Raw genomic sequence first — 24,321 nt, forward strand, 5'->3', positions numbered from 1 at the left:
TCGGTCGTATTTTTAATGTTCCTATGCATGTTTCTTCTTATTGTTCTATTTAAGAGCTAAATCTTGTCGGTGGAATTTAGTGGAGAAAGCTCCATTCATCTTTTCTCCGTTTCCATATATTTTGTTACGACTCCCTAAATACATACGGGCATCAAATAAAAGGGCTATTGATAGAACACTACAAAGTTGTTCCCTGTATATATTAATCTTTTTAAAATACGCAGAGTTAATAAGATTTAGAGCTGTCCAAGTCTTCAATAATCTTTCTGTTCAAGGCCGCTAATACTTCCATCGCCTGCTTCTTGAGGGGTTCGTAATCAGCCTTCAGGGTTATAGAAGCTATATCCTCTTCCAGCACAGCTTTCCTGCTCTCCAATTGCGCCAACTGCTCTTCTAGACTATTCAATTTTGCATACATTTCATTGCCTTCCAAATTTTCCTGTGGATAAAATTATTGTTAATAATTGGTAAATCAGAACTAATAATAACTTACTCAAGAATCAAGAATTGAAAATCCCCTATTGACTATATACTATACTATATATTGCAAGCGAGTACAACGGTCCCACCGTGATATAGGTAGCGCATATAATTAAGGGTTTGTAGAGTCATTGGTTTTTTTATTTATTTTATTTGTTGTTACTCTGAGTTTGTTTATCACTTGTGTAAAGCAGCTTCCTGGTTTGTGTGCTATTTGATGCATCTTCAAGCCAGGTTGCTAGTGTTAGTCGAGTGATTATATTTACAGAAATTATTATAACAGATTGTACAATATTTTAAACTCAAATATAAGTCCCTAATAATAGGCACCTATAAAAATTCAGAGGTATTGGATATTCGTAAAAGGCGAGTAAGGGATATGCTTATAAACTTGGTACTCGTATTTCTCTTGTAGACGATAGGCTAGCAAACTGTCACTATTTGAATCTCAATTCTATCATAAAGCCATACAGCTGAACGTGGCTTTTCAATTTTTTTTTGCAGACTGTTGACTCTATCTTTCCCGCAAAGGATATAGACGTGACTGTATGTATGTATAGGATCTTTATTTCAGTACTTAAAGAGATGACTACTTGTTATTGGATGTAAGCCATAAACTTATATGAGTACCTGCAATTTCTTGAGTTTGTTAATTGCTTCCAAGACAGCGCTCTCAGTTGGTGTCAATTTCTCTTTTAAAACTTTCAGCTCCGTTTCCAACTCTTTCTTTCTTTCTTCACCTGTAATTGAATTAAAACTTTATTAGTAAGTAGTGACTCATCCCGAGTAACATGTATAGATATAAACCTCCCTCAGAAAACCCTTTCCAATATTTCAAACAAGCACAAAATTCGTTCACAACTTTCCGAGATTACAACTTTATAATACATATATAGGTAGTGATTCTTTATCATGTAATGGGATCCACCAAGTGACTACTTAGTCAAATAAATTTTATTCAAAATTAACATTATTGGACTGTAGTACTGGCCTTTCAGTACCTATATGTATTTCAGCGTATAAAAAAACCTAAAGGGAACAGAAAAATTTAAAACATTCTTTTACTGGTAATCTAATATGCGACAAAGGAAATCTTCAAATTATCATTCTAACCTTCTTCTCTCAATTTTTCTAAGTTGGAAAGTGTGACAAGCTCTTCCTGCATGACCCTCGTCTTCTCTGGCAAAGTTTGCAGTTCTGTTGCTAGGCGTTCCCGCGTTGCCTCCACCTGTTATCAAAAGTGAGAATTTTATCGTAAGTTCACCAAAAATAGGGTTTATTTAGTGAAAATATTTTTTATCGAAAACATAAAAAAAAATTTCTTTACATAAAAACAATATGTAAGAATTTGAAAAAGAAAAACTGTGTCGTAAGGACAAAGTTATTCACCACTTGAAACAAAAGTTAGTAGAAAAAGTACTGCCGTGTATGTAATGTGTAAAGGCGGCAATAGTGTGCAAGTGAGAGGTCATGATTTTGGCCGCCATTTAGATTCGTTTCTCTTTTGAAACGGGTTATACAAACCTTTTTCAAATTACTCTGGAACCTTTCATAATCATTGGTAAGAGTCTCAACAGATCTCTTATTATCATCGTAATTAGAAGTATAGCCTTCTTTTTGTTTCAAATTGTCGATCTCACTTAAATCCATGTCGATATTAGAACTGCTATGTTCCAATGCAAATACGACGTCTTTCTCCAACTGATCAATTTTTTCTTGTTCTTTTTTCAAACTTTCCTCATAAGTGGACATGAATGCGTCCATAGTTTCTTCTCTTTTCTTCAGTTCACGGTATTTCTGATGACGTTCAGAGTTGCCTTCTTCTAAATCCTGCGAATATGATAAGTTTAATTAAGTCCCTCCAAGTGCTGTGTTGCGAGGATTAGTTTTGTGATTTCCTTGTAACCGGTGATAGTGTAATACATGATTAATGATGATGATAAATGAAAAAACCCTATCCCTCATTAGACAAGACCTCTTTCTACATCGTCGGAACCTGACGTTCTCCGTAATCCGCTGTTGTAAGAGGCTACAAGGTATTATCACTTGCACTAGCCCGTGAAACAAGCTAGGTCATGGTTATAATGGCCATCAGACGGGAACCGTACCGTGTTGCAGGCGGACCCCAGCCCCTGTTTATATCACGAGATAATCTATTGCTGTCCCGTTTAACATCATAATAAAAAGCTAAACAGCGATAGTGCCATGCTACAAGGGCAGGTTTCATCATAGGCATCATCTCCCGCTGTAACGAACGATTTTTTTTGTCAAGCTGTGCTATTTTTTCACAGATTATGCTTACTTGTTCAGCCTGTTCAATGAGTTCTTGAACTTTACGGATCTGCTCTTTGATGCTTGCTGCATTGCTGTCTAAAGATGCTATGGCGGCGTTATCTTCACGAACCTAAAAATAATACGCAGAAATAAGCAGGTTAATAAATGTATGTATTTACCTATATATACGGCGGCGCAAATCGCATTGATTGTGGTAGCATCAAAGTTCGAGACTTAATGGATTCTAACTCAACGATAATACTAAATACTATTCATAAATAAATTATAAGAAGTAAGTCGATCCAAGTCGGCCTCATTTTTCCCTCATTGATCAGCCCTTTCCCTCAAAATCAAACCCAGAACATGTGGCCAGTGACATGTGGTTCATAGGTAATAAAGAGAACGCAACGAATGACAATTCAAATTGACGACAAAAAAATCAAAGCCAATGACTTGCTTGAACCAATAATTTCTCCCTCTCCTCTTGCGGGTTCAGTTTGTTGTTCAGCTCGTTCCTCAGGTTGTCACGCTTCTCCTCAGTTGTTGCCAGACGACGATGCAGCTCCAAAAGATGGACTTTTATCTGAAACATTTATTATTACATTTTTAACCACCTTGAAAAAAGATGGTTCTCAGTTTGTACTGTTTGTGAGTATGTATGTATGTATATGGCCGCGATTATCTCGCTAAATCAATTTGATGAGGTTTTAAAGGAAAGTGTTTGTTACAATTAGGAAAAGGTTTTAGAAATTTAATCGACTTCATAAAAGGTGGATATCGATTGGAGGCTGTTCTCTTTTCTACTAAGATTATTTGTATATTTTTTTATTTACCACTGTTTCTAATTTATCTTTTGTGGATGTAAGTCAAGTTAGTACATACACTATGTTGTTTTGAATATTTCGGCTTCAAATGTCAGTTATAGATTATCTTAATTTCTTCAATGCTGTGTTGTTTTGAGTTGTGAACAAAAGCCAAAAAATAGTAGTATTTCTTCTTAACTTCATGCTAATATACTTAAGTTAAATTACCTGTGATCCAGAAATCTCCTTGCTAAACTCCTCCTTCTCCCTGTTCAGATGATCCACTTGATTCCTGGCCTGCTCCACGTCTTCTCTCAAAGCCGCTGCTGTAGCTTTTAGTTCGTTAAACTGATCTTTTTGTTCTGGTGTCATTTCTGATAGTATTTTGGATATTGTTGATTGTTCCTGGAGTGGAAAAGGTTTTTTTTTACATATATAAGTATAAATTTATGTATCTACATGCCTAAAAAATATATGTCTAGACTTAGACTAAGGAGAAATTTAGTACAAGGGCACTATTTATTTCTAGAGAAATTCCTTTCGAAAGGCCCTATTTTTTTCTTTAAAAACGTATCTATGTCCTTTGCTTAGATACAGCTCAAATTTGTAAACCATATCTTCTTTTCTTAATGCACGACAGAATCAGATTGTGCCTAGCACTTTATAATCACTACGTCTTCTAGAGAAATCATTATGGCGCACTGAACTGATTAATCTAGTGCAACTAAGTTACTGAGGCCAGCCGGGTATCTAAAACCCTCTTTAATAAGGCCGAGAATAATGAAGTACCTAAACAACAGTTTGTAAGAAAGAATACCTTATCCATCTGTTCCCTCAGTTGCCTCAATTGGTTCTCCTTCCTCTGCTTTTCCAGGAACACCGCTTCCACCTCTTCCTGAAGTTTCCTATTACTAGCTTCCAATTCCCTGGTTTGTTCGTCCACTGACTGTTTTGACGCTTCGCCGTTGGCGATGCGAATAGCTGTGTTGTAGTCAGCTAAACGACCTTGCAGATCTGAAATAATTTGCCAATTTTCATGATTATCATTTATTGAACACATTACATGATATAATTTACAAGTAACTACTTTTATTTTCAGTTCCTTCCTTCAAACACACTCAAGACTCTTTAAAGGCCACGTTTTATTTTGGCTATTATGGAAGTAAGTTTCAGAGTTAGTGACAGGATGCTTGCCCATCCTTAGTTTATAAGTATTCCCTTAATTGACTTATCTCTTATCAGCTGATATATCGTTACATTTTATTACCAGTCAATTCTTGAGCCAATTCCCTAACCCGCTTCTCGTAATGTTTCTTCGCCGACCTCTCCCTTTCCCCCGCATCTGCCTTCTCATTAAGTCTCGCTATTTCTGCCTTCATCTCTCTAATCTTGACCTGCATGACCTCCTCCCAGTACCTCTTATCTTGGAGCTGCCGAGTACGGAATCCTCGGGCTGTGCCAGTACGTAACCCTGATATGCCTTGTTGGGTTATTGGTCTGTCGATCTGAAACGTTAAGGAAAGGTCACCCTGAACATACCTTAATGTGCGCATTATTGTCTCGTATTCATTCCTCACAGGCTAGATAAAAAGGTGTCAGAGCTGTTGATAGACCTGTCACTTTTAATAAAAATTAAGCTCATTCTCTTGTTATCTATTATAATTATGCTATAAGAAAATGAATTGACAAATATAATTTTATCTCTTCTGAAAAGAGCAAAATCACGGGCTGAATTTTTTGACACTGAGTGCAGTGCTCTTTTAAAAGATCTCAACACCGTGCAAACTGATTTTTTTGTAAACTACCGTACTACTTACCATAGAGAAGCCAGTCATTGCTGTCTGCTGCCGGCTAGCAGTAGGCGGTGCTGGGCCGAACCCAGCCGTGGACAGCCGAGAAGCTGTGCCCCCGCGGTACGCTGAAGTCGGTCTCATGTTGCCGTTTCTGAATTCAAAAGAAGTATGGCTAATCTCTCAATTTGATCAAGTATTCTCCACAAACCTTTACCGACAAAATATAGATGTAATTTCTGTGCTTACCAATATTAAAGATAGGTACAGTCAACGGCAAAGAAAAAGATCCATGTGCATTACATGTAAATTCGAAGGGTAAGGTATCTTTTTAATAGACAAGTACACCTACACCAACGGCGGCATTCAGTAGAACAGATTTCGGATCGTTTCGGCTATCAGATAACCGAGATCCGAAAATAGAAACTATTTTGCATTGCAAAAAGCACTTATAAGTAGCTGTAAGTAAATCAACTAAAAGTAAGAATAATTTAATCGATAGTATCGTGAAGAAATATCAAACCAGTAAAAAACCAGTGATGCGATAAGTTGTAACCATTGGCAAAAACACAATGAACAAATTCTCACACTTTTCACACTACATAGGTATCCACTCCAGTCCATAAGCCGGTGCTGATGGCTATTCATTGAATACACTCGCTTCATTACACTACATCCCACTATTTATATGAGGTCACAGTATGATATTTCAGCATAATTTGAAGCACAACTATCTTTAAGTGCTAGAAATACCTACCTACCTAGACACAGCAGAACTACTATTGGTGTATTCGCGAAATCCCCTTCTCGAGACTGGCCTGTCCGCCCGCCTCACCCCGCTGCCCACGTGTGCTACGTCCTCGGAAAAATCCATATTAAACAAGTATTTTTCACTTTTAATATGGGTCAAGAATAACACAAACTATACGTTTTACTGCCCACGTTCACGCAATGTTTACAGCCTGTTGCCATGGTGATGATACCAAGGTGCAGAGGTGACGTGTCAATACCAGTAGGTGCCTACTGAATAATATAATAAAAGGTAAGCCGAAAGTAAGTTTATTTGTTTGTTTGTGCGTTACCTCTTCGGGTTTATCTACTGAACCAATCTTCTTAAAATTTTGAATATATGTAATAAAATAAATCAAGAGTCTGGAGAAGGATAGGGTCTTTCATCCCGATAAAAACTATAATAATTCCCGTGGGATTTAAGAAAAACCTGATTCCTTTACTGTTCTATTTAGTGGACCAAACTCAATAGATGATGCACGATTGAGAGGTAGTCTTACTTTATTCGTTATTGTAAGTTTAAAAGGTTCATTTACTATTAAAATAACCCTCATGAAGACAAAAATTCGTCATTAACATAACAAAAATATTCATTGCTAGAATAGTGTAGATAACGGGAAATTTATAAGTAGTACGCATAGTTTCAAAAGGCTCCGAGTATATAAACGTAAAACGCTGCACAAACGTTTAATATCATTGATTTATTATTAACAAATAATATAATGAAATTAGTACTATTTTTTTTACTTAAGGTACATTTAGTGATAAGTCTTACTTTCACTGGAAATTGGTACAAATATTTTATTAAAGAAATCAACGCTGCAGGAGGTATTTTTTCAGAATCATCAATTAAAACGAACTGGTTTGAACAGCCACTGGACCATTTCGATAAAAATGAAACTAGAACATGGCGGATGAAGTATTTTGAACGACACGATTATTGGCGTGAGGATGGGCCTATTTATGTTTTTATCAACGGAGAAGGTCCAGCAAGTTCAGTATTCTTGACCACGGGAATGTTATACGATTTAGCCAAAGAAACAGGAGGAGCAATGTATGTCTCGGAACATAGATACTATGGAGATAGCAAACCATTTGTAAATTTAACATCAGAAAATTTAGCATATTTGAGTTCTAGACAAGCTTTGGCCGATGTGGCAAATTTATTGAAATATATACTATCAATGTCTAAATTTAAGAATTCAAAAGTTGTGGTCGTCGGTGGATCATATGCTGGTAATTTAGCAGCGTGGATGAAGGTATTATACCCAAATCTAATTGATGCAGCGATTGCGAGCAGTGCACCAGTTTTAGCAAAAGCTGATTTTTATGAATATCTAGAAACTGTAAGTAAAGATTTTGAAGAACATGGAACGGATGGTTGTTGGGATAATATAGCAGCTAGGTTCAAAAGATATGAACGCCTTTTTCAAACAAGCGAAGGAATTAAACAACTTAAAGAAGAAGAAAATATTTGCAAGAGTACTGACTTTAGTAAAGACGAAAACCGACAATTATTTTTCTTAGATAATGTTGTAAGATATATGATTCAAGCTCAGTATGGTAGACCAGAGAGTATAAGAAGCTTATGTAGGGACCAAAAATTACTTTTTGAAAATTACATTGATGAACCGAATATTTTATGGGATGAGAAAAACAAATGTAACAGTTACGATTTTGATGAGATGATTGAAGAAATACGGGCCTCTGATATGTGGGTATCTTGGCTGTATCAGACGTGTACCGAATTTGGGTACTACCAAACTACTAATTCGGGTAACCATCCGTTTACGAGAAATATTCCGATTGAATTTTTCTATAGACAATGTTCAAAGTTATTTGGCTCAGAGTTTGATGGAGATAGAGTTGAAAAAGGTGTTAAAGAATCGAATGAAATGTATGGTGGCTTGAATCCCAATGTAAGTCATGTCGTGTTTGTAAATGGTGACATGGATCCATGGAGTAGGTTGGGTATTCTAGAAGATGTTTCGTATGAAGCTCCTGCTTTGGTAATACCTAGATCATCACATTGCAGAGATCTTTTTTCTGATAAAAAAGATGATTCAGAAGAATTAAAAGAGGCTAGACGTTATATAAGGTATTTGATTAAAGATTGGATAGGAGCTGAAAATTACAAAGCATCATAACGCGTATGTTTTTGTGTCCATTATTATAATATTATGTATTAAATAATATTATGCATTACTTTCGTAAAAAATGAATAGTAATGAAACAAAGAGTTTAATTATAAAAGATATATTTTATATTCATACACGTGTCTCCTAATCATAGGTTATGTTATCCAACACCCTTCTTTAACAATACATTCGGATGTTGATACATTTCATTATATAATTCAATAAACCTAAATTTAAATTTGCTTTTTACATAAAAAAAACTAACAATAATTAGTTTTATCGCGTTATTATTGTCAATTTATTTACACCAAATTTATATCTTACATGTCTTGATTTCATATCATAAATATTGCCATTATTCATAAAGTTAATGTTATCTTTTTATTATAATAACGTTCTTAAATTTATCATTTAAAAAAGTATTAAAATTGGTGTTTACCATGATATTTTATTAGATTACATACAACGAAACTTCTTGAATACATTCAAAAAATTTTGTCAAATTTTAATTTAACTTATTATAAAATTCGTATATTAATACAATGGTAACGTAAGTAGCACCTGCAAAATATGAATTTTGAATGTACATTTGTTCAAGCAAGAGATACCGTACTGAAAAGAACTACTTAAGTATACTTTGAGTAAAGGTATTCTAAGAATAGTTCTTTTGAGGACACAATAATAACCTTAATCGATAATATAATATGTCAAAATATTATGATTATAAAAAATTTACTTTTTTTAGATATATAGTGATAAATTACATTAAAAAGATCTTAATTTTATTTAATCATCCTATTTTAATAAAAATATTATTTGAGTATTGGGAAACATTATAAGATTATATAAAATACACTTATCAATAAAATATTTCCACTATTGTACTTTAAGAAAAATATTTACAAAAGAACATACAAAAGTAATAATAATTTATAACTACAAAGTTTTCTAGTCTTTACAAAAAATACGTGATCAGATGACAACAAGTGAATAATTAGTGGTTAGTAACTTCTGGAGAAAACTCTGGTGGAAAGTTCTAAAACGAATTCGGGGGTTCGAGTAGTAAAAAGTCAAAAGTATGGGGTTCTATGTCAGTAGATGTAATAGAGAACATTATGAGTAGAAAAGATATATATAAACAATAGCATTGTACCACGACGGGCATCGATTATATAAAAACATTGAACGATAAAAATACTCGCGCAAGTGCCAAAGATGTATAACTCAGTTTATATTATAAAAGAAGTAATAAATAAACGTCTGCACTTTTTTACAATGATTTTCCCAACCCAGTAATGACTAGGATTGACACATCAAAAAAAAAAAAGATTAATGCATTCGAAATTTGAACACGACGAAATCGTTTTCATAGTGGCAGTGTATGTTCACTTAATTAATAAAATTACATTACCTTATCTTAAAAGGCTAAATAATTATATTGTGGTAAAATTTTTAATTAATAAGTCTAGTTAATCTTATGCCATAATAATGTTATTCTTAATAACATCATGAACAAATCATGTTATTCTACTCTTGTAGTTTGACAGAAATTTGTTAAAATTATTTAAAACATCATATCTATGTAATTCATAGTTGTTCGTTCAAAATTTACTTAAAGTAAAATGTATGCAATAAAAACATATTTTCGAAAAAGGAATTTATATTGGTTGTTACACAATTTGTTCGCAATCGCATTTTTGTAAAAACTATGGCAAAATTTACAAAACTGAACATATTTACATTTTAGAAATAACACACATAAGTACAGTCACATTTTACTTATACTTAGGTACTTATTTAATTTCTTTCTCTCTTTTAGAGAAATATGTTTAAGAGACTACAGGTAGTATTGATTTAACTGTTCTTTGCTCTTTAGCAATCCTGGTTCATTTCTATTAAATATATGCAAAAAAAATTGTTTAAAAGGCGATTCAGTAGTTTCAAGAGCGATACACGCAAACTATTTATTTCGTAATTTTATTTTTATATAAAAATGTAATAAACCGATTTATCAACTTAAATCCCTTCATTCACCCATGTACATATACAGTAAGCAAAAGTGAATGTAACAAAGTCGATTTTTATGATAAATACATTAGATTGATGAAGTGAATTGCATCCTAATCGCTTTAAGAGATCACAGGCGAGCCGCGTCGCCTTAACCACGACTCTAGTGATGTGACAGTATAGTAAGTGGGAAAAATTGTGACTGGGAATTTAGTCCCAATCTCCGATGAACATGTGGCGTGCATTGGCCGCTGGTGGTGGTGGGAATCCGCGCCCAGGCATGGGAAGTCTGCCATACAACGCGTAAGGGTCGTATGGGTCGCCATCTGTAATATTATGCTGGTTAATAAACTGTGCTTAATGTACAGTGATCGTGCTGTATTGCTCTTGACCAGTGGGATTTTGCACCAACGTTGATAAGGCATAATGTTTGGTTAACCTCAGATACAGACAGAGATTTGCGCTGTCAACGTATCTACGTGAACTGGGCTTGGTAAACTTGCTCCAAATGAAATAAACTTCTCATTTTTACACTTAATACATGTTTCATTGAAAAAAAAAAGAAATTAATCTTGAATTTTTTTGTTCACTATTATGTAGATATAAAGAGAAAACGTTATGTATAAAACGCAACTAGGTACAGATAGGTTTAACATAGGCATCTGCTAAGAAAATAAAGGTAATTGGAAAATTATCACAGAAGCGAAGCCCAGGGCAAAAGCTAGTATTGGTGGAAATTCTAAACATAGTGCTTGTAAGCAAAATCTAGTGGGCGTGCGCTATTTAGGAATACAATTGCATCTTATTTCCTTATCAATCAGACGGTAGAACTTGGCATAATGTTTCGATTTTTTATAGTAGTTTAGATGTAGTCTCTGACTACCCCTCCGGAAAAAGCGTGATTTTATGTACGAGTATTGTACGATGATACTATTGGAAAATATTTACATCCAAAATTATATGTAAGTAGTTGGACAAATTATGCAGACTGAACTTGCCTTTAGTAAATAATTTAACAAAAACATTACTTATTAGTAAATTCATTTGAACTGATTCAATCTAAAAAAAATCATTTCCTAACTTGACCTCAGGGATCGAACCCGGACATTGTTTTACTAACTGCAATTTGCATCGTCGAATCAATACCAAAAGATCTAAAAACAGAAACGCCGTGTGGTTCCTGGTACTTTAGTGTACGACCATTTCATCTCTTTCTCATGAATATCGTAAAAAGCGACTAAGGGATAGGATAATAAACTAAGGATTCTTCATCTAGGCGATGGCCTAGCAACCTGCCACATCTGTAAGCGGACGTGGCCAATCAGTCTTTGTGAGACTTTTGTCTCCGTCTACCCCGCAAGGGATAAAAACGTGATTGTATGTTAATCTATAAAACGCGGCAATATCACGCGATTTGTTTGACCAAGCGAAGCCATGAAAATAGAAGGGAAAATAGAAAATCTGTGACAGTGACAGTGACAGAAGCTAGAAGGTGCCAAGCGAAGTAGAATAAAGAAACATTAAATACCAAGGTTGTAGCGAAGATGCCGATAAATGTTGGGTTAATCTGTACAACTAGCGGGGTTGCTGGATGACGATGGGCCTCAGTCTCTGGTCCCTGTTAGGATAGAATTGGTACATGAGCTTCTCTTTTCTAGGGGGTCTTTCGTACGCACCGATTCCGCTTTCGTAGGAGCGTGCGTGCCATAGTGCAGCTGGGGGCATTGGTGGGTGGGCGAATGGGCCCACCATGTGGGGAGGGAAGGGGCCAGGGTGGGCGTGGGCCACGCTGTATCGCTTGCTGGGGACTGGTGCCTCTTTCAGAGTGAGCCGCTCTGCCATCGTCGGCAGGACTTTGGCTCCGTTGGTCTTTACGAAGTTCGGGACGCGCGCTCTTAGACCGCAGTAGTAGGGGTCATCTGAAACACAAAGAAATTTGGATTTAGAATGATTGTTATTTGAAATAAGAATGGCTATTAGGGATTGGTGGAATTGGATTCTGTACAAGTAGGAACTTGACTTTACTTGACGCAAGAAAAAATAAGTAGGTACCTTAAATTTATAATTTTTCTTTCTTATAAATTATCAGCTTAAGTTTAGGCTGGGCGTATGAAAGAGCATTTGCCATTCAGTGTGATGAAGAAGGTGACAATTGACTCATGACGAATAATTGATTGACCGAACCATATATAAGTAAGTATTATATAGCATAATTTGAACCGAGATCATATTTATATAGGTACCTATAAATACTTTGATTTCGAGCTAAATAAAATAATTAAAATGAAATCTTATCCCCTTAAATTTTCCTCAAAATGAGGCCGACGTACTCAAACTATCATACATACAACACAAACATCGGATCTCAATACTTAAACTTTAAATGGAATTTATTCCGCATCCTACGTTCCGATTGCCGCCAAAATATCAAGGATACAGTTCTGAAATGCCACACGCGGTGCGCTTGCGCCACTGCCATTGTCTCGAGTTCACCTCTGCTCCTCAGACGTGTGAATGAACCGAAAACGTCAAGAATGCAAGGGTGAATGCTAATTTGTGACCCGGTTATCCTTTGACCTTTATGGTAGGAAGGGCCTAGCAAAAGGGATTGATATATCGATAGGTTATGGCCGTTTTTTTGTACGCATAGGTAGGTTTCAATATCATCAAATCTGCTGGCATAATTTTGACATTTACAGGCTAATGTTAAATACATACGGAGAAGACGACACAGTGATTATATGAAGAAAATCTGAATTAAAATAAAACTGTGAGATATTCTGTAAAAAATCGATATTGACGCGGACAAAACCGATGGCAAAGGCCAGTATAAGCATAAATAGTGTATTATTTATTGTCCATTTCAATCTCACGTCTATAACTTACATCTAAAGACGACTATATTTCAACACAGCTTTATAAATCTCCACAAATATAAATTATTGTCGACACTTATTGATATAACGTTAACACTTTGAACATTGTTCGTATGGTACATAAACATAAATTTATGTGTGTCTCTTTAACATCTGAAATATTATTTTGGCACCAGATATAAGAACTAAAAAAGATTAATTTTTGAAAAATAAACTTTTTAAAGTACATAGGCTACACCTATACAAATATAAAATGGAATTTTTGAAATCTTTCTACTTTGAAAGAGTAACTGAACAATGGACAGAATTTTAGCATATTTTATGTCCAGAAAAGGGCATTTGTATAGTCTAATTAAGACCGTTAATTACACGGTACTAATTACAATCTTAAAGTACTTACGCCCACGGTAATGATCGTATTTGCTATTTAAAAGAAAGGGAAAAAGTTGCAAGACTATTATTAGGTGTTACAATTTTGTGGTTCCGTTTATATTTTTATGTTTTACAAATACACAAAAATATGTTTTAAATATAAAATATAAGTAATAATTAGGTACGAGGTAGACCATGTTGTAAATTATTAAAAATAAAAAGTAGTTTTATGACAATAAGTATACTTAATAATAAATTTCTATTTATTCTAAGTACAGATAGTTAATACTTTTTTACTTTGGGTTTACTGTTAATTGTAAATTATATGTAAATAGTAAAAATCTATTGTTGTCTATGCCAACTCCGTTTAAAAACAAATGCTTGTAAATTACTCTAAGTTATCGGTCACTCAAAAGGTTCCAACATTTTATGCGGATCTCTACAAAATGTGGCAACAATTGCGGCATTAATTTGCCGGGAAACACATAAATATTCCAAAACAGGAATGGTATCAGTAGACCGTCCTACTGATCGGCTATAACAGTTAATAAAGTCGATGTCTTTGGTCATTTTGTACCATAAACAAACATTGGTTTGGTTTTATTTAAATAGATTCTAAAAATGCAGGGTTCCAGGTTTAAAAATAGAGGAAAATTTTAATTGATCGCGATTGATTCTTTATTTAAAAATGTGGAGGCTAGACTCGATTGAATTCAGTCGATGAATGGCGCCGGTCATCAAGTGGTTTCGTCGTGGTTTGATTACTTTGTTACCTATTTTTTATTATACCTACTGATAGACTTTAATTTAATTGAGTAACATTTGATAGATTGTAAAAAAAAATGCGTAGATTTGTACAGTTGATATAGAAGTTCTATTATTCTTCTTTCTGTATGACTGTCAAATTCTAATTAATCTATTATTGGTTGCCTTGAGGAGATAAACATGCGGTAAGGCCGCCTTTTGTTCGTTACCTTAATATAAGGTAAGGAAAAATTAATTGTTATTTACTCAAAATGATTGCTTCATTGGTCGATTGATTTAAAGAATGAGACTCAAAGTAAGGTGCGCAGGTTCGAATCCCACTGTACCTCCTACCATTGTCCAAGATAAAGATTTCAGCGTTTGATGTTCCGAAAATCATTGGTAAAGTTTGTCTTATATTAAAATGTACTTCTAGGTAACAAGTACATAAAATGTAACATACCATATTTCTTGTTGTCCTTGCCCTTGTCCGACTTTCCCCTCGGGAACTGTGTTGGGACGCGCTCGTTCACTTCTATGTCATCATAGTCCGGCTGGAAGAAACATATGTTTATTAAAAAAAAAAAAAAATAGCCTCAGGTATACTAGTACACAAATATCTTTAATATAGGGAACTTGTAATATTTTTTTTTATTTGTACTACTTCGACCGAAATGAATTATAAAATGGTGGTCGACCTAGTATTACCTTCATTATTCACTGTCGTATTAAAAGTGAGTTGATAAAGAAAAATAAAAATTACCCATATAAATGAATACACGCATATACACACACGCATAACTATCACGACTACCTTATGGGGTAGACAGAGTATAAACACAATACTCAAAGACCATGTTTCAATGATGGAAGTGAGGTTAAGAGAAAAACAAATTATCATTCGCCATGTATAACTTTGAAATTTCAAGTATTTTTATAAAACAGGTGTTTCTAAGCATATTGATCAACATTATTATAGGCCAAAGGTGAAAACAATTACTATTCACTTAATAACTTTATTTAAATACCAATTGGTGTCATTTACCTAAAGTTCATGTCCTACCTACACAGCTTCGACTAGTGTAAATTTTATTAAGTAAGGAATATTTTCACTGTAAGAACTGCCTCTGACATAAATAATTAAATCGGATCAATATTGCTCTGACATTTAACCTTTTGTTCAATTAACCCTTTGGACTGCTATTTTGTCGCCTTAGGGCAAGTGCCCGAAATTTCTGCCAGACAGGTAGACTATCTACCTGTCTGGCAGAAATTTCGTGACACGCTAACAACAGAATTTGTTTCCACTTCAAAACTAAAAATCTTTACTAAATGAATTTCCGTATTATCTAATACATATTACAAGAAAGCAGTATCTACCTATTTGAACATTTGCATCTAAAAGCAAAATAAAATTGCTATTTGAGAGACTACATTAGACAACATGACCAGAACACACGCATCGTGCTGATAATGGTCGGAATTCGTGCAATAAAAAGCTGAAAACTCGCTCAAGTTATCTCACGGCGCCTGTGGCGTGTAAAAAGCAAATACTTTTAAAATAAACATTGCCTCGTTGTAAATGTACTATTTGTGGGTGTGTAGTTTTATAATAAGTTGACATGTAATGTCTTGTCTGAAAGCACAGGTGAGTGAGTACTCTTGTTTTGAAAAAAGTGTTTTATGCTCTATGTGAGTAAGCGCAAGTTGGATGTTATGTTTAATTATTCCAAATTAAGGCATCAGTTCAACTAAGTAATAGAACCATAACTTAATTGAAGAAAAATATTAACCGCATTATTCTGTGGGTGTACCAATATCTTAGCTTAATAATTTAGCTTACATAACAGAAATTACTTAAAGGAAAACAGAAGGAACGGAAAGGAAAGCAAATAATAATAGCTCTTCTAGATTTCATGATTTCATACAGTTGGCTAGTCAAATCATTATAAAAGAAGTCTAAGTTTTGATAACACTATGAATTAAAATGAACACACGGCGATCTAGCTCTTATCAACTTAATAGAAATATTGAAGCCACCATCAAGGGCAATGCGTATGGACGATTCTATATATCTTTTTTGAAAATAATTGTACTTATATTTTTATTTATCTCATCTCCATTGCGATAACACAACCGGGACTAAAGTCAAGTTCACCCCTGGATGTAAGTCATCCAAAACTGTGTGAACCAAAGTCATCTTCATTCTCAATTCGCGACGATCTTTAGACCTGTTATTTCTCATTATTATCTACCTATTTCCATCATTCATTTTATCAATCACTAAGTGGATGAACATTGCCACACATTGTATCTTCGAAAGGTCATCATGGAGTTAAAATTATAACAAATCCTCCCACGGCCTTGTTCACCATAATTAGTTAATGCAAGTCGCTAATACAAATAAGCATTTGCTAAGGATTTCCGTTTGAAAAAGGCTGAGTATGTAATTTTCCTCATTATTTTTAGTGGGTATTGATATGATATTAATGTAAGTTTTTGTACTATAAGCACTTACTTGTTCTTTGAATTGGATTTTGATCTGAGGCCACAATTCCAATTGCCATTTTGATTTATAATTATAAATAAACTGTGATAGAAATTAAGGCAATAAAGGATCATTTATATTTTATATTTATTATGTAAGGATATTCAAAATTAATGAATCATCGCTTTAAATTGTTGAAGAAGTGAAAGTTTGCAAGAAGTATGTTTGTTACTTTTTACCCAAAATTATTGGACATATTTTGATGAAATTTGGTAGTTACACAAATAGGATATAACCTAGAATAAAGTATGAAGCCTAGAATAAAATAAAAAGTACCGATTTTATTCTGAAAATTCTACTGAGTTTTTCTATTTCTATTAAACAGTAGGTCGAAAAATTAATTACAAAATCAAACTAAATAGTGATATAAGACTGTAAATAATAAATAAATACTGCTCAATATTTGATGCTTTAAATAGATTGGCTTTTATAATATTCTATAAATACTCAACCATTATTATTGTAAGTTTATTAAAATACTTTCAAATCAATAGGTCAGTAAATAAGGCGAACTGGCACACAAAAGACATTGTGTTTGTAAAATGCGATTAAAGGCGGCTTTTAGGTAAAGTTATGTGTTTCGGTATCGTTTATATGCCGATGGTGTATGAGATAAGATTGCATTGAATTGTAACAATGCACACACATGCATCACTTCGCTTGTACAAATAGTCGTGAAGAGATAAGGTCGGATTCTTTGCAACTTTAATATTGAAACGATCTATGTTTTTGCCTTTACAGGAAACGTGGGCGTATTTAGAGGTTCTCCAGAGGGGGCAGTTTTGAAATTTTGAGGTAGGCTTAAGGGCGTATTAATATATATTTTTCAATGCGAGCCGTTTTGATGTTCTGAGATGGGCAAAGATAGGCGATGGGCTAGCAACCAGTCACTATTTACATTTCGATTCCAGCACTAAGCCATATTAAGCTGAATGTGGTCTTTTAGTCTTTTTAAGACTGTTGGCTCTGTCTAATCCATAAGGGATATAGACGTGTTTATATACATACTTATATATATATATAGTTAATGGGCAAACAGACTATACAGGCTAACGGATTGATATAATAAAGTATTGTAATTCACTTCTTTTTGCGGTTTTAAAGCCTAAGGGAGAAAAATTATAATGAACATTAACTCTGGGCATTATTTTTTTAACATTCCTGGCTAATGTATATTGTAGATTTCACCAAAAAATGGGTAACACTCTTCCCGCAGTTAAAGTTAACAAGATTTTTTACATGCCCTTTCAGAAGAGATTCAATTTCATCCAATAAAATGAATTTACTAAGTATACCTAGTTACATCATCAAACAAAAAAATAACAGAAAACGCAGCGTGACAAAACGTTAAAGACGTTAGGGAAATGAAAAGGCATGCGCCTTAGAGTAACTATAAGTCGTTAGATAGAGCTCGCTAGTAGACTGTCCAAATTAACATTTCCTGAAAAGTTTGATATTTTTTGTACTTAATAAAAAGAAATATTACAAAAATGTGTAAATTTTTTTAACTCGTTCGTTTAGGTTTTAATCCCACCTCGGCCATGTAACAATGACTATTTTCAAAAGTTATATACATTAGTTTGAAAACTAACCGATGCTCTTACGATGAGAGAAAATATCGTGAGGAAATCTGCACATTCAGGAAACTGGATGTGTAACCATGATAGATCCAATACGGTCCAATCGGATCCAATTACCTGCAAAGGTTGCGGAGGTTTGATGGGAGTCGCTTCATGTAAAAACCTGATTCACCCAATTTAGGGTCCATGGTCAAAGGCATACACCAGACTCCTCTCCAGAGTGGTGAGGATGCCACCGGTACTAAAAGCCAGGAGGAAGAAGAAGGCCTTAAATTTGTATAATATATATAAAGAATCATCCGATTGTGTAACCAATTTTCAATTAGAACGCGTTCTACCAAAATAAGTTATTACAACTCGATTTCATGCTCTTTTTACTAAATACAAAAAAAACTGGTGGAGATTTTGTGATACAAAACTGATCTGTCACTGTGCTCTGTGTTGGGGTCTTCTTTGAACTTCGAAGGCGTGAACTTATGGACAATAACCCTATTGAAATATTTGAAAAGACATTTGTAATACCGACTTTCAACTTTCTTGTTGTTACTGTATTTTTTATTTTGTTTTTGATCTTGTCATGATATTATTTAAGTTGGACACCTTCAAACTTAATTAACACAGCCAATAGGATATCTGGTATGCCATATTAATATGACACTATGATAAAGATAGGTACGGCGAAAATCTTTTTATTTTAAGAAATATGAAGCCCATTTTGTTAAAAGCAGCAGAAGAAAGAGACAATAAAAATGTGTATTTGAAAGCTGACCCCCACCATATACGAGCTCTTATTTTTGAGAGACTTTTTAGGTTATATTAACCTGATAATAAAGAATTATACTTTTAGTGCTGAGAAGAATGTTCCTCTTCTGAGTGCGAGTAGATGTGAAACGTTGAACTTCTAATCAAATCATCAATATCATTTCACCACTAAGTTGATATAAAAGGTCGATATTCTGCACTGGCAACATTTTGAGAATTCAATTTGCATAAATAAGACCTTTATCATCAACTCTCGCCTTTTTGGTCCTAAATTTGGACCGTCTTCTTTAAAAGCTTTTACTCGTTCCATTTAATCAATCGCCTTTAAATTCAATTTTATCAATGTTTTGGGTTTAGCGAAATTTCATGAGCAAATAGGGTCATTAATATAATTGGCATTAGCAAGACTTTAAGTATATTTGGTAATGATGAGAATAAAAGTCAAATTAAATATGCAAAGATTGCACGTAATTGATTTAATATTACACAAATGAGAAATGTAATAGGCATCAATCATAATGCGTTTACAGCGAAGATCGTGTATTACTCAATTTACCCGACAAAAATAGTACTCGCGTGAGGCGTTGGTGAGGAAAAAATATTCTATTAACAACAATAACATATGATTTGTGCAGCAATTTTCACTTGGAATTGCGGCGTCAATGGCAACCACAGATTGACCAGCAAATTCTACGTCCAATCAGAGAATCCTCATAAATTGAATACAAGCTACTGGTTTTTAAATTAATTCTATTTTTAAATTCAAATTTCGAAATAAATTACGATTGTTCGGCGTTATCTGCAGAAGGAACGTTTCGGAGCTTTTAGGATTTAAATGTGAATTGCATTGAATGCTTATTTGTGAATTATGGGCTTTATCTGCTTGAGTGACTAACATAATTTACAGATAAGTTAAATCCTTCCGCATGTTTAAAAATTCATAATGGGATTTTGATTATACATTCAGTAGGTAAATCCTTCGGGAAAATCATTTAAATCTTGAGCATTAAATATTGCAATATTAAATGTGTCATTAATATTATATTTTGGTACTTGCGTTGTCAACAAATTAGTAGTGAAATAAAATAAAAATATAAACACATACCTTAGGAATATCAGCAGGCCCGTATCCATTTTCCCTCGGCGGTAGTTTTGGCGGTTTGTCTCCTCTTCTCTGACCCATTTGCATCATCAGCTGTTCTCTGGTGGCAGCTACCACACCATGACCGTTGTGTCCATAGCCTCCTGAGCTTCCCGAGGAACCAGAGCCGTTGGCATTCGAACTCGCGATGCTGTACGGGTCCTCATCAGGGATTGGAATACGCGGTCTGTTCTTGATGTCCATAGGTCTTTGAACTGTAGAAAAAAAATTGGTATCAATGTTTTGTGACAATAGTTAGTTGGTGGTAAAACGTGGAACGTATTAATATTAACGTGTAGAGACTATTCTCCCAATGTACATAGTATTGGGTGGTAGCCTAAAATTGATATTAGTTAACTTAGTAAAACAATAGAAATTGACTTTATTTTATATTCATTTACTCTTTATTGTAACAATTACAATTTGTAAAGTACAATAGGCGTATTTAATGCTAATAGCATTATCTGACAGTCTTTCTACCATTGGGTTAAGCAGAGAACCATTGTGTGGGTGATAATAAAAAATGTATAATAAACATACATACTTAAAATGTTAAACTATATAATGTTTGTGTACTTTAAGCAAAGAACGTTAAAATAGATGCTCAGTCACAAGATAGACTATAAAACAATCTTCATGAGGCTAATTTTCCTAATCATAACAAAATATAACTACGTGATCTTATACAGATATCTCAAGGAACTGTACAGCCATTCACAGACGCTAGCATTTAGCGACGATTGTGAAACAAAAACAGATGCCTGATGAGTCGTGAGGATCGACTGGCAATCATTACACTCACGATCCGAGTTATGGAAACCCAGGGCTTCATTACACCTACAATCATTATACTAATCGAGAAAATACGGACAATAGACAGATTGCAACCGACTGATCCCATTCTTGATTTGGCCTAATTGTGCGAATATTTTTAGCTCGCCATTACGAAAGGTCAAACCAATTTTAAAATGAAATAAAAATGTAATTCAGGGTGTGATGGAGATTGAGCCGGGTGAATTGAGAGGGTACTGTCAAATTGATGCAAAATAAAGATAGAGTTTGCTTATTACATTGTAGTGGCTGGGTAAAATTACTCCGTTGAAATTACTTGATGCAAAATTTACAGTAAAAATTTGTACATGCTCTTAATATAAGCAAGCAACATATACGTTGATCTTTATAATTTTCTTTTTTGGAATTAAGGGCACTTAAGTATATTAGAAAATTAAAAATGCCGAACAATTTTTCTAATGAATTTTTCGAAGATGTCCGATCATTAAATAAATGTACAGTTTAGGTGAAATCAGGTCAAGTGGATCCTTAAAAAGAAATTGACGTTAAAATCTATTTAAAAGAACCAATCGTCTGTTTGTAAAACGGTTTCATTCGAATTATAGATAATGACAAAGCGGAAACTGTTTCAAACAACCTTTAAGATTGAGAGCATTAAGCGCACACTGCAATTGGTAATTATTTCTAAGTGAAGTCCTAATTACTGACCCTTTGAATAATCAAAGAATATAAGCCAGTGATTACTATAATAGAGAATTACTGAGTTGTAATTTAAACAATCGAATTTAAAGTAATTGAATTTCAATTGCCACCAGGAAACCCATTTAGAGTTTTAAAGATTATCATTAAAATTCGATTGAAGGCAATATTTATTTGCCTTGAAAAATTGTCTTTTTTCTTATATTTATAAATAGTTTTTACTGTTTCTCACACAAAATAAGAGTATGTATTGTTTTTAATATTTTATGAAAAAAGTATTATGTTTTTAAGCATGTAAATTATAAACGTTGTCACCGTGTTTATTTGTGTGAATATCTAAAACACTTTTATTTTGTTAGATGATACAGCGACCGTTGCAATAAATTTAAGATTGTACAAAATGATAATGGGTGCAGGATCTTCGCACATATCTCTGCTCAAAGATGTTTGTCTGGGAATCACAGAGACGGTATATTGCAACGGGATTAGAATTTAGAATAGCTTTACAAGTGACTTGAATATTAAACAAATTCTAAGCAATGTTGTTAACATAGGTTTGCTTTGAAAATCATCGGACAGGTTGCCAAAAGCAATGTAATATTTAAAAAATCTTACACAGACTTTGATAGCAGTAAGCCTTTTCAATAAGTATATAAAAGATGGTTTATTTCGATTAGTCGTCAATATCACGTAACTCATAGTATACCGATTGACAGATAAAAAACAGCTTTTTAAATTGAAATAGATAATATTATGAAAAATAGGTCTATTAAAATTGCAAAATAAAATTTCACTAAAGACGGTTACACAAATATCAAAGCTCGATCTGGTTACGTACAGTGAAAGAAAATACCATAATTCTCTAGATTTCCAAAGGCGATACCAATAATAATAGTGATATCGATGGAATATCTCGAAACACGTCCCCGCTCCAGTTTAGGACTACTGATTGACGCAATATCGGATCACTTTCGTATAAATCCCAGCATGCTTCCTATTGTCATTGAGTACTGCTATTTTGCATAACCGAAGTCACGACGCCGCTCAACTTTTGAAAAACGCAATTGCTCCAATTTAATCTTGAGTCTTCATTCCAATTCCAATTTGTCTTAAGTCCAATTCATATTCGTATTGGATAGCATAGTCAAATCACGAACGATATCTTACGATAACTCAACAAATGAATATATGCATTGCGTAGAAACTAGTGATAAAACAACTGATGTAAATTTTTGAATTTTGCGACATAAATTGAAATGAATTTCGCATAGTTGGTAAAAGATATTGGATATTATCTAAGGATTAATTGAAAGTTGCATCTTAATAATAGAAGTTAGAATATTCTAAATATCCAGATGATCTCACTCATTGTAAACTACGCTTCGGTTTGTAACAATCAAATTGATCGAACTTAATTCAGTTGTAATGGGAATTCGGAAATTGTGCCATTCAGTGTCAGTGGTCTAGTTATGCCTCGGTCAGTCACGAATATGTGATTTGACCTTCGTTGTGAAATTGACGATGATGTACGTTATGCGAACAATGTACTTGTTGTAGATTAAGCAGTGCATTGCGAAGTCAATGTTATCAAGTTGAAGAAATAATACGTTCAGGTAGCGTTAATTGGTACTTATACGTATTTGTTGCCGCCCGTCCATGTAATAATTAATTTGTACTTGATACAAAAACCTCTGATAATAATCAACAAGAGTGTTGTAATTCAGAAATATGCAGCGGCATATGACTCAATGATTAATAAAAAGATCTTTCTCGATCGATAACAAATGAAGTGTGTAATCTTAAAGAAGCCGCGTTACCTATTAGAACTGCTACTGTGTCGATGTTATCTTGAATATCAGGTAAATTAGGATTACATCTGTATTTTTTCTTATCATATAAATAGCCCAAAACTTCATTCATAGCTTGGGTTTTTTTCTTAAATTATAATAATTTAAAATTTTGGTGAATTTAGTTGAGTTATTATCACTAGTAATTTCCATGTTTGTTTTAATGTTCAAGGTTCCCTTTATCAGCTCATCAACATTAAAAAGAAGCTCAGTCTGTTTGTATTTACTTTCTTGTGATATGAAGCTTGAAGGAGCAGCTTGTAAAATTTCAAAGAAACTAATTTAACATTTCAATCTAATGCCCAGTTCATATTCTTGTACGGCAACACGGAAGGAACGATTACAACAAATCAAAGAGATAAGACTATGGACCAAACACAGGTATTAGTTAATATCAAAACGGGTCTCCACGGTAAATTGTCACGATTCCTATACAGAAACATTTACCTTACCAATAGATTTATTTTATTTCCTCAAACAGATAAACGATGGCCAAAGAAGAGTTAGCTCTATGTTGAAAATGCGGTTGGGCGCCAAAGGCATTCAAGACCTACAATTTTTTTTCGGGCATTAGGCTGAAGTTAAAATAGGTGGTAGGCTTGAATGTGTTACTTTCTATCCTTGTAGGTACCATTCTTGCAAATTTTTGTTACATCACTTTTACCTCTCAGTCTAATGT

General features: G+C 33.9%; 3 protein-coding genes across 3 annotated transcripts in view; 1 reads left to right on the plus strand and 2 right to left on the minus strand.

Moving 5' to 3' along the window:
- Window positions 1-226: 226 nt before the first annotated feature.
- LOC106129809 (intraflagellar transport protein 74 homolog) lies at window positions 227-6,241 on the minus strand. The gene is made up of 11 exons (XM_060951684.1): window positions 6,109-6,241; window positions 5,375-5,501; window positions 4,825-5,062; window positions 4,375-4,571; window positions 3,786-3,962; window positions 3,212-3,337; window positions 2,783-2,884; window positions 2,005-2,310; window positions 1,594-1,708; window positions 1,111-1,220; window positions 227-439 (listed from the first exon to the last, which is right to left on the minus strand). The coding sequence occupies exons 1-11, from the start codon at window positions 6,219-6,221 to the stop codon at window positions 227-229; spliced, it is 1,824 nt and encodes a 607-aa protein (XP_060807667.1). The 5' UTR covers window positions 6,222-6,241.
- A 76-nt stretch (window positions 6,242-6,317) lies between these two features.
- LOC106129768 (putative serine protease K12H4.7) lies at window positions 6,318-8,283 on the plus strand. Its single transcript, XM_013328434.2, has 2 exons — window positions 6,318-6,359; window positions 6,889-8,283. Exons 1-2 carry the CDS (start codon window positions 6,318-6,320, stop codon window positions 8,281-8,283), a joined length of 1,437 nt encoding a protein of 478 aa, XP_013183888.2.
- A 2,099-nt stretch (window positions 8,284-10,382) lies between these two features.
- LOC106129782 (uncharacterized) overlaps window positions 10,383-24,321 on the minus strand; it is a 120,254-nt gene continuing 106,315 nt past the window's right edge. Inside the window, exons 7-10 of the mRNA XM_013328447.2 lie at window positions 20,269-20,519; window positions 14,737-14,827; window positions 11,958-12,200; window positions 10,383-10,607 (exon numbers count right to left, since the gene is read on the minus strand). Of these exons, the coding sequence (XP_013183901.1) occupies window positions 10,492-10,607; window positions 11,958-12,200; window positions 14,737-14,827; window positions 20,269-20,519 (701 nt within the window). The 3' untranslated portion in view covers window positions 10,383-10,491. The remainder of the gene's footprint in view (window positions 10,608-11,957; window positions 12,201-14,736; window positions 14,828-20,268; window positions 20,520-24,321) is intronic.

This window comes from Amyelois transitella, chromosome 3, assembly GCF_032362555.1.
Source record: "Amyelois transitella isolate CPQ chromosome 3, ilAmyTran1.1, whole genome shotgun sequence".
NCBI lineage: Eukaryota > Metazoa > Arthropoda > Insecta > Lepidoptera > Pyralidae > Amyelois > Amyelois transitella.